This window comes from Polyodon spathula, chromosome 55 (genome assembly GCF_017654505.1).
Source record: "Polyodon spathula isolate WHYD16114869_AA chromosome 55, ASM1765450v1, whole genome shotgun sequence".
NCBI classification, from domain to species: domain Eukaryota; kingdom Metazoa; phylum Chordata; class Actinopteri; order Acipenseriformes; family Polyodontidae; genus Polyodon; species Polyodon spathula.
This window is the reverse complement of record NC_054588.1, coordinates 231,378-247,020: the sequence shown is the minus strand read 5'-3', so window position 1 is coordinate 247,020 and position 15,643 is coordinate 231,378. Positions and strand designations below refer to the sequence as shown.

Sequence of the window (15,643 nt, the reverse complement as noted above, 5' to 3'; positions counted from 1 at the left end):
TAAACCTGTTGTTATTTGCATATTAAATGTAAGGACCCTAATTAATTATGCAATCCTTGTAACAGCAACATTCTACAGTAAACGTATTCTGTTTGAAATTGTTGCCAATTCTATTGCCTTGTTTTTAGCTAATGTTAACAAATCCCTGCATAAAGGTTGAGAGCTATGACATGTCATGTCTGTCGGTGACGTGTACAGACACACTGCAATACTGTACAATACAGACACACTGCAATACTGTACACTACAGACACACTGCAATACAGACACACTGCAATACTGTACAATACAGACACACTGCAATACTGTACACTACAGACACACTGCAATACTGTACAATACAGACACACTGCAATACAGACACACTGCAATACTGTACAATACACTGCAACACTGTACAATACAGACACACTGCAATACTGTACAATACAGACACACTGCAATACAGACACAATACAGACACACTGCAATACACTACAATACAGACACACTGCAATACTGTACAATACAGACACACTGCAATACTGTACAATACACACTGCAATACACACACACTGCAATACTGTACAATACAGACACACTGCAATACTGTACAATACAGACACACTGCAATACAGACACACTGCAATACTGTACAATACAGACACACTGCAATACAGCAATACAGACACACTGCAATACTGTACAATACAGACACACTGCAATACAGACACACTGCAATACTGTACAATACAGACACACTGCAATACAGACACACTGCAATACTGTACAATACAGACACACTGCAATACAGACACACTGCAATACTGTACAATACAGACACACTGCAATACTGTACAATACAGACACACTGCAATACTGTACAATACAGACACACTGCAATACAGACACACTGCAATACTGTACAATACAGACACACTGCAATACAGACACACTGCAATACTGTACAATACAGACACAATGCAATACAGACACACTGCAATACTGAACAATACAGACACACTGCAATACAGACACAATACAGACACACTACAATACAGACACACTGCAATACTGTACAATACAGACACACTGCAATACAGACACACTGCAATACTGTACAATACAGACACACTGCAATACAGACACACTGCAATACTGTACAATACAGGCACACTGCAATACTGTACAATACAGACACAATGCAATACAGACACACTGCAATACTGTACAATACAGACACACTGCAATACAGACACACTGCAATACTGACACAATGCAATACAGACACACTGCAATACAGACAATACTGCAATACTGTACAATACAGACACACTGCAATACTGTACAATACAGACACACTGCAATACAGACACACTGCAATACTGTACAATACAGACACACTGCAATACAGACACACTGCAATACTGTACAATACAGACACACTGCAATACAGACACACTGCAATACTGTACAATACAGACACAATGCAATACAGACACACTGCAATACTGTACAATACAGACACACTGCAATACAGAAACACTGCAATACTGTACAATACAGACACAATGCAATACAGACACACTGCAATACTGAACAATACAGACACACTGCAATACACAAACACTGCAATACTGTACAATACAGACACACTGCAATACAGACACACTGCAGTACTGTACAATACAGACACACTGCAATACAGACACACTGCAATACTGTAAAATACAGACACACTGCAATACAGACAAACTGCAATACTGTACAATACAGACACACTGCAATACAGAAACACTGCAATACTGAACAATACAGACACACTGCAATACAGACACACTGCGATACTGTACAATACAGACACACTGCAATACAGACACACTGCAATACTGTACAATACAGACACACTGCAATACAGACACACTGCAATACTGTACAATACAGACACACTGCAATACAGACACACTGCAATACTGTACAATACAGACACACTGCAATAGACACACTGCAATACTGTACAATACAGACACACTGCAATACAGAAACACTGCAACACTGTACAATACAGACACAATGCAATACAGACACACTGCAATACTGTACAATACAGACACACTGCAATACAGACACACTGCAATACTGTACAATACAGACACACTGCAATACTGTACAATACAGACACACTGCAATACAGACACACTGCAATACTGTACAATACAGACACACTGCAATACAGACACACTGCGATACTGTACAATACAGACACACTGCAATACAGACACACTGCGATACTGTACAATACAGACACACTGCAATACACACACACTGCAATACTGTACAATACAGACACACTGCAATACAGACACACTGCAATACTGTACAATACAGACACACTGCAATACAGACACACTGCAATACTGTACAATACAGACACACTGCAATACAGACACACTGCAATACTGTACAATACAGACACACTGCAATACAGACACACTGCAATACTGTACAATACAGACACACTGCAATACAGACACACTGCAATACTGTACAATACAGACACACTGCAATACAGACACACTGCAATAGACACACTGCAATACTGTACAATACAGACACACTGCAATAGACACACTGCAATACTGTACAATACAGACACACTGCAATACAGACACACTGCAATACTGAACAATACAGACACACTGCAATACAGACACACTGCAATACTGTACAATACAGACACACTGCAATACAGACACACTGCAATACTGTACAATACAGACACACTGCAATACAGACACACTGCAATACTGTACAATACAGACACACTGCAATACAGACACACTACAGACACACTGCAATACAGACACACTGCAATACTGTACAATACAGACACACTGCAATACAGACACACTGCAATACTGTACAATACAGACACACTGCAATACAGACACACTGCAATACTGTACAATACAGACACACAATACTGCAGCAATACTGACACAATACAGACACACTGCAATACAGACACACTGCAATACTGTACAATACAGACACACTGCAATAGACACACTGCAATACTGTACAATACAGACACACTGCAATACAGACACACTGCAATACTGTACAATACAGACACACTGCAATACAGACACACTGCGATACTGTACAATACAGACACACTGCAATACAGACACACTGCAATACTGTACAATACAGACACACTGCAATACAGACACACTGCAATACTGTACAATACAGACACACTGCAATACAGACACACTGCGATACTGTACAATACAGACACACTGCAATACAGACACACTGCAATACTGTACAATACAGACACACTGCAATACAGACACACTGCAATACTGTACAATACAGACACACTGCAATACAGACACACTGCAATACTGTACAATACAGACACACTGCAATACAGACACACTGCAATACTGTACAATACAGACACACTGCAATACAGACACACTGCAATACTGTACAATACAGACACACTGCAATACAGACACACTGCAATACTGTACAATACAGACACACTGCAATACAGACACACTGCAATACTGTACAATACAGACACACTGCAATAGACACACTGCAATACTGTACAATACAGACACACTGCAATACAGACACACTGCAATACAGTACAATACAGACACACTGCAATACACACACACTGCAATACTGTACAATACAGACACACTGCAATACAGACACACTGCAATACTGTACAATACAGACACACTGCAATACAGACACACTGCAATACTGTACAATACAGACACACTGCAATACAGACACACTGCAATACTGTACAATACAGACACACTGCAATACAGACACACTGCAATACTGTACAATACAGACACACTGCAATACAGACACACTGCAATACTGTACAATACAGACACACTGCAATAGACACACTGCAATACTGTACAATACAGACACACTGCAATACAGACACACTGCAATACTGTACAATACAGACACAATGCAATACAGACACACTGCAATACTGTACAATACAGACACACTGCAATACAGACACACTGCAATACTGTACAATACAGACACACTGCAATACAGACACACTGCAATACTGTACAATACAGACACACTGCAATACAGACACACTGCAATACTGTACAATACAGACACACTGCAATACAGACACACTGCAATACTGTACAATACAGACACACTGCAATACAGACACACTGCAATACTGTACAATACAGACACACTGCAATACAGACACACTGCAATACAGACACAATGCAATACACACACACTGCAATACAGACACACTGCAATACTGTACAATACAGACACACTGCAATACTACAATAGACACACTGCAATACAGACACACTGCAATACTGTACAATACAGACACACTGCAATACTGTACAATACAGACACACTGCAATACTGTACAATACAGACACACTGCAATACAGACACACTGCAATACTGTACATACAGACACACTGCAATACTGTGCAATACAGACACACTGCAATACACACAGACACACTGCAATACAGACACACTGCAATACTGTACAATACAGACACACTGCAATACTGTACAATACAGACACACTGCAATACAGACACACTGCAATACTGTACAATACAGACACACTGTAATACAGACACACTGCAATACTGTACAATAGACACATTGCAGTGCTGTACAATACAGTGTGAGTCTCTGTGTTGATTTGTTCTGTGTTCTCTCAGTGCTGGCCGAGGCGGGCGGTGCTCGCTATAAGAAGTATGAGGATATCGACAACGCTCCAGAGGAGAAAGCGCGAGGAATCACTATCAACGCCTCGCACGTGGAATACAGCACGGCCAACCGACACTACGCACACACTGACTGCCCCGGGCACGCGGACTACGTGAAGGTGAGAGCCTCCCTGAGCCAGCCGCCTTGGCTCGCTGTCCCGTAGACTGGAGCAGGGCTCCGGCTCAGAGTCAGTTTCCACATTGTCATGTGTGTTTTTTTTTTTGTGTGTGTGTCTGTCTGCTCCCCTCAGAACATGATCACGGGCACCGCCCAATTGGACGGCTGCATCCTGGTTGTCGCAGCGACGGACGGACAGATGCCGCAGACGAGGGAGCACCTCCTGTTGGCCCGTCAGATCGGCGTGGAACACGTGGTTGTGTTCGTGAACAAGGCTGACGCCGTGGATGATAAAGAGATGCTGGAGCTGGTGGAGCTGGAGATCAGAGAACTGCTGAGCGAGTTCGGATACGAAGGGGAGAAAACACCCGTGATAGTGGGGTCAGCACTGTGTGCTCTGGAGGTGAGGAGAGGAGACCCGTGATAGTGGGGTCAGCACTGTGTGCTCTGGAGGAGAGGGATGGACAACACCTGTTATTAGTGGGGTCAGCATTGTGTGCACGAGGTGAGGGGAGAGAGATGAGGAGTCTAATGAATATTCTTATGTCAGAATCGCAGTCCTGAGATCGGGGTCGATTCGATCATGAAGCTGCTGGAAGTTGTTGACAGCTACGTTCCTCTGCCCAAGAGGGAGTTGGACAAGCCTTTTCTGCTGCCCATCGAGGCCGTGTACTCCATCCCCGGTGAGACCAGTGTGTGTGTGTGATTGCTGTTCCTGTGTGTTATTGCATAACAGTGTGTCTCTGCAGGTTGGTGTGATTGTATATTTGTAACCCTACGCTGCCCCCTGCAGGTCGCGGCACTGTGGTGACAGGGACCCTCGAGAGGGGGGTGATTAAGAAAGGCGACGACTGCGAGTTTGTGGGGCACAACCGCGCCTTCAAATCCGTTGTGACGGGTGAGCCAATCGCAGAGCTACAGGGCTATCCACACAGCCAATTGTAGGGCTCCACACAGCTATTGACACAGCTACTCTGGGCTATCCACGCAGCTGCTCACAGGGCTATCCACGCAGCTGCTCACAGGGCTATCCACGCAGCTGCTCACAGGGCTATCCACGCAGCTGCTCACAGGGCTATCCACGCAGCTGCTCACAGCTATCCACGCAGCTGCTCACAGCTATCCACGCAGCTGCTCACAGGGCTATCCACGCAGCTGCTCACAGGGCTATCCACGCAGCTGCTCACAGGGCTATCCACGCAGCTGCTCACAGGGCTATCCACGCAGCTGCTCACAGGGCTATCCACGCAGCTGCTCACAGGGCTATCCACGCAGCTGCTCACAGCTATCCACGCAGCTGCTCACAGCTATCCACGCAGCTGCTCACAGCTATCCACGCAGCTGCTCACAGGGCTATCCACGCAGCTGCTCACAGGGCTATCCACGCAGCTGCTCACAGGGCTATCCACGCAGCTGCTCACAGGGCTATCCACGCAGCTATCCTGAATTAAACAGTGGAGGAATTCGTCACACTAGCTGTGTTTAACTGTTCTTATTTAACCATGTAAACGATCTTGCCAGGTATCGAGATGTTCCACCAGCACCTTGACAGGGCTGAGGCTGGCGACAATCTGGGAGCGTTGGTGAGGGGCCTGAAGAGAGAGGACATGAGGAGGGGCATGGTGATGTCAAAACCGGGGTCCATCAAACCCCACCAGAAAGTACAAGCCCAGGTAAAGGAGCTGAGGAACTACATTACCCACAGTGCTTCACACTGGCACACACAGACACTTGGGCCTTATGAAATCCGTGTTGCGGAGAACACGGACCAAATCCAGAATTCAGAGAAAAAAATTGAATTAGGACCAAGGACATTGCCATAAAATCAGTTTAAACAAAGTATATATGTATATATTTAAAAAATGACATTGAAATAGCATGGTGTTTGTATGACAAGAGGCTTCAAGAAACACACATCACGGGAACGCATGAAAAAAACCTCTCGGCCACCATACATGACCGTATTATAACTGTAATGAAACGCTGCCTCTCGTGCTGCTTCACTTGCTAGCTGCCGTTATCACCTGGGGGGAAAACGACTACCTAGAGGTTACTCTGAGCAGGTAGTGCTGTTATGACTACTGCAGAATGTAGCGTTACTCAGGGAGGTATTACTAAGTGCCTGGGGGCTCTCGAGTGGCGTATCCAGTAAAGGCGCTCCTCGCATGGAGTGCAGGATGAGCCCTATAGCCTGCCACTCAATTAAGAGGAGAAGACAGCAAATGTATTATGCTGCTACAACGGCTCTTCAGTGCTTTTTCACTGACGCTCACTTCCTTAGAGACGGTTGCTACCTGGTTCCAAACAGCACGACGCTTTCAATGTTTTCAGCGCTCACTTCCTTTTTTAAAAGGAAGAAAACTCAAATGAGGGGATTGCAGGGCAACAGTGCAGGGCTCCAGTGCGGGGCTCCAGTGCAGGATTGCCGGGCTGCGGTTTCTAGTAACTAGTAAATCTCTCTCTCTCTCTCTCTCTCTCTCTCAGGTGTATGTTCTCAGTAAGGAGGAGGGCGGGAGGCACAAGCCCTTTGTCTCGAACTTCATGCCCGTCATGTTCTCTCTCACCTGGGACATGGCCTGCCGAGTGGAGCTGCCACAGAGCAAGGTGAGGGGGGGCGGGGGGGCTGCACTGACATCATTAATACAGGTCCTGCCGACTCCACCCAATTACAACTGCAAAGCTCATACAGCTGAATCTGTGTGTCAGGGTGTGTGTCTGCATTGTGTCTGTAGTTTAGTGTGTGTAGATGGCGAGGTCTGTGTCTCTTTCTGTCTCTATGTATACAGTCTCATCACATCCAGGAGCATGAGCATGACTGTGTGTATTTTTCTGTGTATCTCTGTCAGTAGGAGATGGTAATGCCTGGAGAGGACACCTTCCTCACTGTGTGCGTGTGTTATATGACAAATTCAGAGGTGCTTTACTGGCATGACATTAACACTATGAACATCAGTATAAAAATAAATAATGAAAAGGAATAAATGTAACCCCCCCCCCCCAGATTACTGCTCACACAGATACCTCAGTATCTAATTTCCACTTTTATAGTGGCCCTATAACAAATGCCCCTTTGACATCCTGGGTCCTTGTCTGTTTTGGCATAGTCTACCACACTACTGCCCAGAGCTGAGTGTGTGTATCTGCCCAGAGAATCCCCTCTAGCCCTGCTATTGACAATGTATCCAGGCCATGACTGTTCCTCTGTGTGGTGATGTGTGTGTGGTACACAGGGCTCTGTCCAAACGGGTGGCTATTCCCCTCTGTACTGATGTAGTCCATCTCTCTGCCTGGCATTGAGATCTCCACACAGCAGCCCTGAAAATGAATGCTCTCTGATTGGAGGTTTGAACCCCTCCCTCCTGTGGTAAGGGGACTCTGTGGGTGGCAGGTAAACTGCGCACAGATAGGTATCTAGAATAGTTGATGGAATGCCTCCTTTAATTTTGAGCCATGGGTATGTCTCACCTCTCTTTACTGGGGAGACAGAGTTTGTGTCATGTGTCAGTATTTGTGAATGCTGTGGCGTCAGTCTGTAAGTGTGAAACACTATCACACGTTTTAATAAACTGAAGTGCGAGGACGGTAACAGATACACCAATAAGAAGAATACTAATGCTTGTTAGTACAGAGGTGTATTAACATGCAGAAGTCGTGACCAAACCTGTTTGCACGTTGAATAAAAAACTTAATAAAATTAGTTCAGCAGATAAACTTATTTCTGGCAAAGAACTGCTTTACTAAAAACGCTGCAAACATACGCAATTCAGTAGTGAAAAGTTCAAAGTTAAGCATTATATTTAGTGCCACATGTCTAAAACAAACGGGCCACTAATGTAGATGCCGCCTTAGAACAGAATTCTGTTTAAGCGCATTCAAGCCCAAATGTCTTGGTCTGGCTAATGTAATAAACATGCAAGTTCTCTTTATTGCCTTCATGCTGAAGCTGTCTGCATTGGCAGTGTGGCTTGGAAGCTTTAGGTGCTGTGCTTTCCTTTGCAGTGAAGCGTTACATTGATCCTGTTAGGGGAACATATGCTGGCAGTGAAGTCTGTAGCATTCTGGTGTTTCCACCGCTCATGCATGCAGTTCAAAACACAGGACTTTCACAGCTATCACTACATGCACATGAAATACAGATTAACACAAAACCCAAAGAATTTAAAAACACGCTAACATTTGACATGCAGTAGTTTTAATGACACATGCTAGCAAATTATATTTTTGCAGCTTCTAGCAAATGCACTGCAATGCCAACATAAACAAGCATCAATGAACTCTCTTTTGATCAGGTTCTAACGCATTCCTGTTCTGTGTGTTCTCTTTGCTGTGACTGTTTTATAAGTAATATGCACTGTGATTCACTGAAACTAAAAGAACGGAAGAAACCACAGTAAAGAGATCGAGGTGGCTATCTCAAAGGTGTTTCAATAAATTGGTGGCATTTCCTTCTTTGTTTTTCACATTTTGACACTCCGCCTTCAACCAGATCTCCATTGTCATCTGGCTGAAATCCCAAATGGCTCCACATCAAGCTTCTCTCCAGCATTCGCCATGCTGCTGCTGCTGCAGTAATTTAATTTTCCCAGAGCGCACAGTCTAGTTGGTCTCTTCCGCTAAGTGGAAATGAGTCGGCTTGGGTCATATTGTTTTTAAAGCACACGGTTACAGAGTTTTGTTTTAAAATTTAAAAAGAAAACAAAACAACAACCCCATGGTTTGAAAAACCACGATGCTTTGATATTTTTATTTTACCCCAATATTAAGTATCATAGGATTTTAGTATCATGATGTACTGCAGAACACTACAGTGTATGTACGGTATATGACTGTCTGTCTGCATATACACTATATGACTGCGTGTTTCTCTGTGTATATACAGTATATGACTATCTGTGTATATACAGTATATGACTGTCTCTGTGTTTATACAGTATATGACTGTCTCTGTGTATATACAGTATATGACTGTCTGTGTATATACAGTATATGACTGTCTCTGTGTATATACAGTATATGACTGTCTGTGTATATACAGTATATGACTGTCTTTGTGTATATACAGTATATGACTCTGTGTATATACAGTATATGACTGTCTCTGTGTATATACAGTATATGACTGTGTATATACAGTATATGACTCTGTGTATATACAGTATATGACTGTCTCTGTGTATATACAGTATATGACTGTCTCTGTGTATATACAGTATATGACTGTCTGTGTATATACAGTATGACTGTCTCTGTGTTTATACAGTATATGACTGTCTGTGTTTATACAGTATGACTGTCTCTGTGTATATACAGTATATGACTGTCTCTGTGTATATACAGTATATGACTGTCTCTGTGTATATACAGTATATGACTGTGTATATACAGTATATGACTGTCTGTGTTTATACAGTATGACTGTCTCTGTGTTTATACAGTATATGACTGTCTGTGTATATACAGTGTATGACTGTCTCTGTGTTTATACAGTATATGACTGTCTGTGTTTATACAGTATGACTGTCTCTGTGTATATACAGTATATGACTATCTGTGTATATACAGTGTATGACTGTCTCTGTGTTTATACAGTATATGACTGTCTGTGTTTATACAGTATGACTGTCTCTGTGTATATACAGTATATGACTATCTGTGTATATACAGTGTATGACTGTCTCTGTGTTTATACAGTATATGACTGTCTCTGTGTATACAGTATGACTGTCTCTGTGTATATACAGTATATGACTATCTGTGTATATACAGTGTATGACTGTCTCTGTGTTTATACAGTATATGACTGTCTGTGTTTATACAGTATGACTGACTATATGACTGTCAGTATATGACTGTCTCTGTATATACAGTATATGACTGTCTGTGTATATACAGTATATGACTGTCTCTGTATATACAGTATATGACTGTCTCTGTGTATATACAGTATATGACTGTCTCTGTGTATATACAGTATATGACTGTCTGTGTATATACAGTATGACTGTCTCTGTGTTTATACAGTATATGACTGTCTGTGTTTATATACAGTATATGACTGTCAGTATGACTGTGTATATACAGTATATGACTGTCTGTGTATATACAGTATATGACTGTCTCTGTGTATATACAGTATATGACTGTCTGTGTTTATACAGTATGACTGTCTCTGTGTATATACAGTATATGACTGTCTGTGTTTATACAGTATGACTGTCTCTGTGTATATACAGTATGACTGTCTCTGTGTATATACAGTATATGACTATCTGTGTATATACAGTGTATGACTGTCTCTGTGTTTATACAGTATATGACTGTCTGTGTTTATACAGTATGACTGTCTCTGTGTATATACAGTGTATATACAGTATATGACTGTCTGTGTTTATACAGTATATACAGTATATGACTGTCTCTGTGTATATACAGTATATGACTGTCTCTGTGTTTATACAGTATATGACTGTCTGTGTATATACAGTATGACTGTCTCTGTGTATATACAGTATATGACTGTCTGTGTATATACAGTATATGACTGTCAGTATATGACTGTGTATATACAGTATATGACTGTCTGTGTTTATACAGTATGACTGTCTCTGTGTATATACTATATGACTGTCTGTGTATACAGTATATGACTGTCTCTGTGTTTATACAGTATATGACTGTCTCTGTGTCTCTGTGTATATACAGTATATGACTGTCTCTGTGTATATACAGTATGACTGTCTCTGTGTATATACAGTATATGACTGTCTCTGTGTATATACAGTATGACTGTCTCTGTGTATATACAGTATATGACTGTCTGTGTATATACAGTATATGTCTCTGTGTATATACAGTATATGACTGTGTGTATATACAGTATATGACTGTCTCTGTGTTACAGTATATGACAGTCTCTGTTTATACAGTATATGACTGTCTCTGTGTATATACAGTATATGACTGTCTGTGTTTATACAGTATGACTGTGTATATACAGTATATGACTGTCTGTGTTTATACAGTATGACTGTCTCTGTGTTTATACAGTATATGACTGTCTGTGTTTATACAGTATGACTGTCTCTGTGTATATACAGTATATGACTGTCTTTGTGTATATACAGTATATGACTGTGTATATACAGTATATGACTCTGTGTATATACAGTATATGACTGTCTCTGTGTATATACAGTATGACTGTCTCTGTGTATATACAGTATATGACTGTGTGTATATACAGTATATGACTGTCTCTGTGTATATACAGTATATGACTGTCTCTGTGTATATACAGTATATGACTGTCTGTGTTTATACAGTATGACTGTCTCTGTGTATATACAGTATATGACTATCTGTGTATATACAGTGTATGACTGTCTCTGTGTTTATACAGTATATGACTGTCTCTGTTTATACAGTAGACTGTCTGCACTGTATATACTGTATATGACTGTCTCTGTGTATATACAGTATATGACTGTCTCTGTGTATATACAGTATATGACTGTCTCTGTGTATATACAGTATATGACTGTCTCTGTGTATATACAGTATATGACTGTCTGTGTTTATACAGTAGGGATGCACCGAATACCGAAGAAAACTGTTGATTGAAAATCGGACTGGCAGCTACTAACAAGGAATGTTAGTTTTGAGCCTTTTAGTTAATAGTATTTTTTATTCCTGAATGGAACTATATCCCTGAATAAGATTTCAGTCGCATTTCGTACACAATTTACTACTAGCCCCCCTCCCCCCACAACAGAAACGCCGAAATACAGAACTGCTTACCTTTACAAGAAAGGAGAGCTGCATCTTTGTCGTAACCCGCTATTTTCTTTAATGACGATTCAACCCGTGTCACCTGATCTGAGAGCAGGGTTCCAACAGTCTGGAATCGCGAGGCACTTTGAGGAAGTCGGGTTTTGTAACTCCTCTCTAATCTGCAGTGTATTCAGTAAAGTGAGTGTGAATTGTGCAAGCTGTCGAATTGTTTTACTTTGTTGTTACCAAAAGCACAGACATGCCTGCGAGGATCGTTTCCATCAATCAGACGTATACAGCAGCTGATTGGCTTTCTGAGTCTCTGACTGGGCGGGGCTGTGTGAAGCAAGAAATATAAAACAAATAGAAACTTTACCTGCAGTCACAAGGTTAAATGAATGCAAAGTTATCTATAATGATGGTGTTGCGCTATTTTGGTAGATATTGTTTACTGTATAAAAAACAATTCAAGCAGTACGATTAATCGTTGTTAGAGGCTGCAGATAGAATCGCCCCCACAAATAAATACATTCACTAAACTGCTGAATCAATTCCTACTGGCTTTACATGTCGAATACATTACTGTTTAGAGAGGCGAGTTAAAAAACGTGACCTGCCTTAGTGTCCCGAGATTCTGGACCCTGTGGACAACCCTGTCAGAGAGCTAGGAGGAAAAGTGACCTGAATCTCCCTGCGAAATAAAACCCATGGTGATTTAAATGCACTGTAGGTGTAACACATCAAATGGGCTATGAAATAGTTTTTAAAATATTTTAGTAAAACACAGCAGTTGCCAAGTAAATCAGCTTGTATTGACACATTAATAATGTAATTTAATTTGCTAAAGCATACTGCATCTTGCATATCTGACAGCTGTAAAGTTACGAAATATATATTTCTGTGCACAGATTTATTTTTTTTTAATCTTTGGTATGATCTCTAGAACACATTTGACAGACAAAGCAACAAAGCACAAAAGTCTACAAGTTTGCTGTTACTATATATTACAGGTTAACAGCATAACTGTACTCCATGAGAAGTGTGCTGTGAATTGTTGTTGCATGCAGGGGTGTGTTTGCACTCAGCAGCGGTGTGACGTGTTTAGTGCGTGTGCCACCAGTAATAGGGAGTTGAGTGGCGATGGAGTTAATCAAACATGTTCTTGTTTTTAAATACAACAGTTAAGTCCAATACCAGGCTTGTGTCTTTTATTTAAAGAAGAATCGCACACATTGGAGGGATGTATTATAGTGGATGTGCAGATATAGGATTCGGATTTGGCTCACTGAATACAAACCCTGCTCAAAAAGTAGTTATTCGGGCCGAATCCTGGATTCGGTGCATCCCTAATATAGTGACTGTGTCTTGCTGTCTCTCTGTATACAGTATATGACTGTCTCTCTCGCTGTATCTCTGTATATACAGTATGACTGTCTCTCTCGCTGTATCTCTGTATATACAGTATATGACTGTCTCTCTCGCTGTATCTCTGTATATACAGTATGACTGTCTCTCACTGTATCTCTTTACAGTATGACTGTTTGTCTCGCTGTATCTCTGTATATACAGTATATGACTGTCTCTCTCGCTGTATCGCTGTATATACAGTATATGACTGTTTTTTTTTTTCTCTCTCTGTAGGAGATGGTGATGCCAGGTGAGGACACCTCCCTCACTCTCACTCTCAGACAGCCCATGGTTCTGGAGAAAGGGCAGCGCTTCACGCTGAGAGACGGAAACAAAACCATTGGGACTGGACTGGTCACTGACATACTGACCGCTACACAGGAGGACCAGATCAACTGGGGTTAAACAGTGACCACTCTCTCGATTTCACAAGGACTGTACAGGGAGTTTAGGGTTAGGGAGCGATGCTTCCACACACTGTCTTTGACTACATTATGAATAAATAAAGCCCAGCCAATTTCAGTTTTATTCTTCATGTCTATAGCTTGCATAGGGTTTTTGGTAACACCTGTGTGCATAAAAGGAACTACAGCTCCCATCCTCCGTTGCTGTTGCTGCTGGCTTGTGGGGCATGTTGGGAGCTGTAGTTTTTATTTTCCTACACCTCCCATCACCCCTCAGTGTCAGTGTGGGGGCATGCTGTAGTTTGTAGAATTCCTTTCCCCTACTTTGGCTGGGTTTTCTCAAAACATAATTGAATTAAAATGAAATGCGAACCATCTGCTCTGTTAAATGTATAAAGCTTTATTTAAAATATTTTTTACAGCCTGCGGTATTAACCCTGGTACAGTGAGAAGACAAGTTAGCGATGAAAACGTAGTTCTCTCTTTGCATCTATCTGTCTTGAGGGTCAGGACTGCAAATGGAACAGTTGAAATGATTTGTAAAAATAAATATATAAAAAAAACTCTCGTCTTTGTGTTTTATAAAAAGTAACCAATACACGTATACAAATGCACCCCCTTCATTAGCGTTTTTACAATATATACATACCGAGTAGTGCAGTGTGTTTAAAATCTGATGCTGTAGAAACACATTTGTTCCATGTGGTTTTCCACTGAGGGGTTGGGATTAGAACAGACTTGTCTCATTCTAACATTCCCCCTATGTAAGGCTATATTTTTTTCACGGTTATCACTGACTTCCGATTGCCGTGTAATGTGTAGTTCTCTGTGAAAATTCCCATTTCTCAAAATATTTTTTTATCACTTAAATAAATACAGCCAGCGGTTGCTTTACTGACACACTCCCTGTTAAACTGCATAGAGCTGTGCGATTTCTTTACAAAGCCTTCAATGAAAAAGACAGCAGCTGCTGCATTAGAGATGGGAAATACTTCTGCTAAAGATCACTCTGTCCAGGACAAGGAGGGGGCAGGTCACGTGGCTGTTGTTACTTTTACTTATTTATGTTTTTGTTTGATAATTCACTGATGGTGAAAAGAGAATGTCTTTATAAAATGTGGATATTTCAATGTTTAGGAACAGTTGTA

At 41.5% G+C, this 15,643-nt stretch overlaps 1 protein-coding gene across 1 annotated transcript; it reads left to right on the top strand.

The window, feature by feature from the left end:
• Positions 1 to 170: 170 nt before the first annotated feature.
• LOC121307320 (elongation factor Tu, mitochondrial-like) lies at positions 171 to 15,561 on the top strand. The gene is made up of 8 exons (XM_041239499.1): positions 171 to 192; positions 4,749 to 4,915; positions 5,048 to 5,317; positions 5,465 to 5,597; positions 5,708 to 5,812; positions 6,436 to 6,587; positions 7,399 to 7,518; positions 14,326 to 15,561. Exons 1-8 carry the CDS (start codon positions 171 to 173, stop codon positions 14,494 to 14,496), a joined length of 1,140 nt encoding a protein of 379 aa, XP_041095433.1. The 3' UTR covers positions 14,497 to 15,561.
• Positions 15,562 to 15,643: the final 82 nt, after the last annotated feature.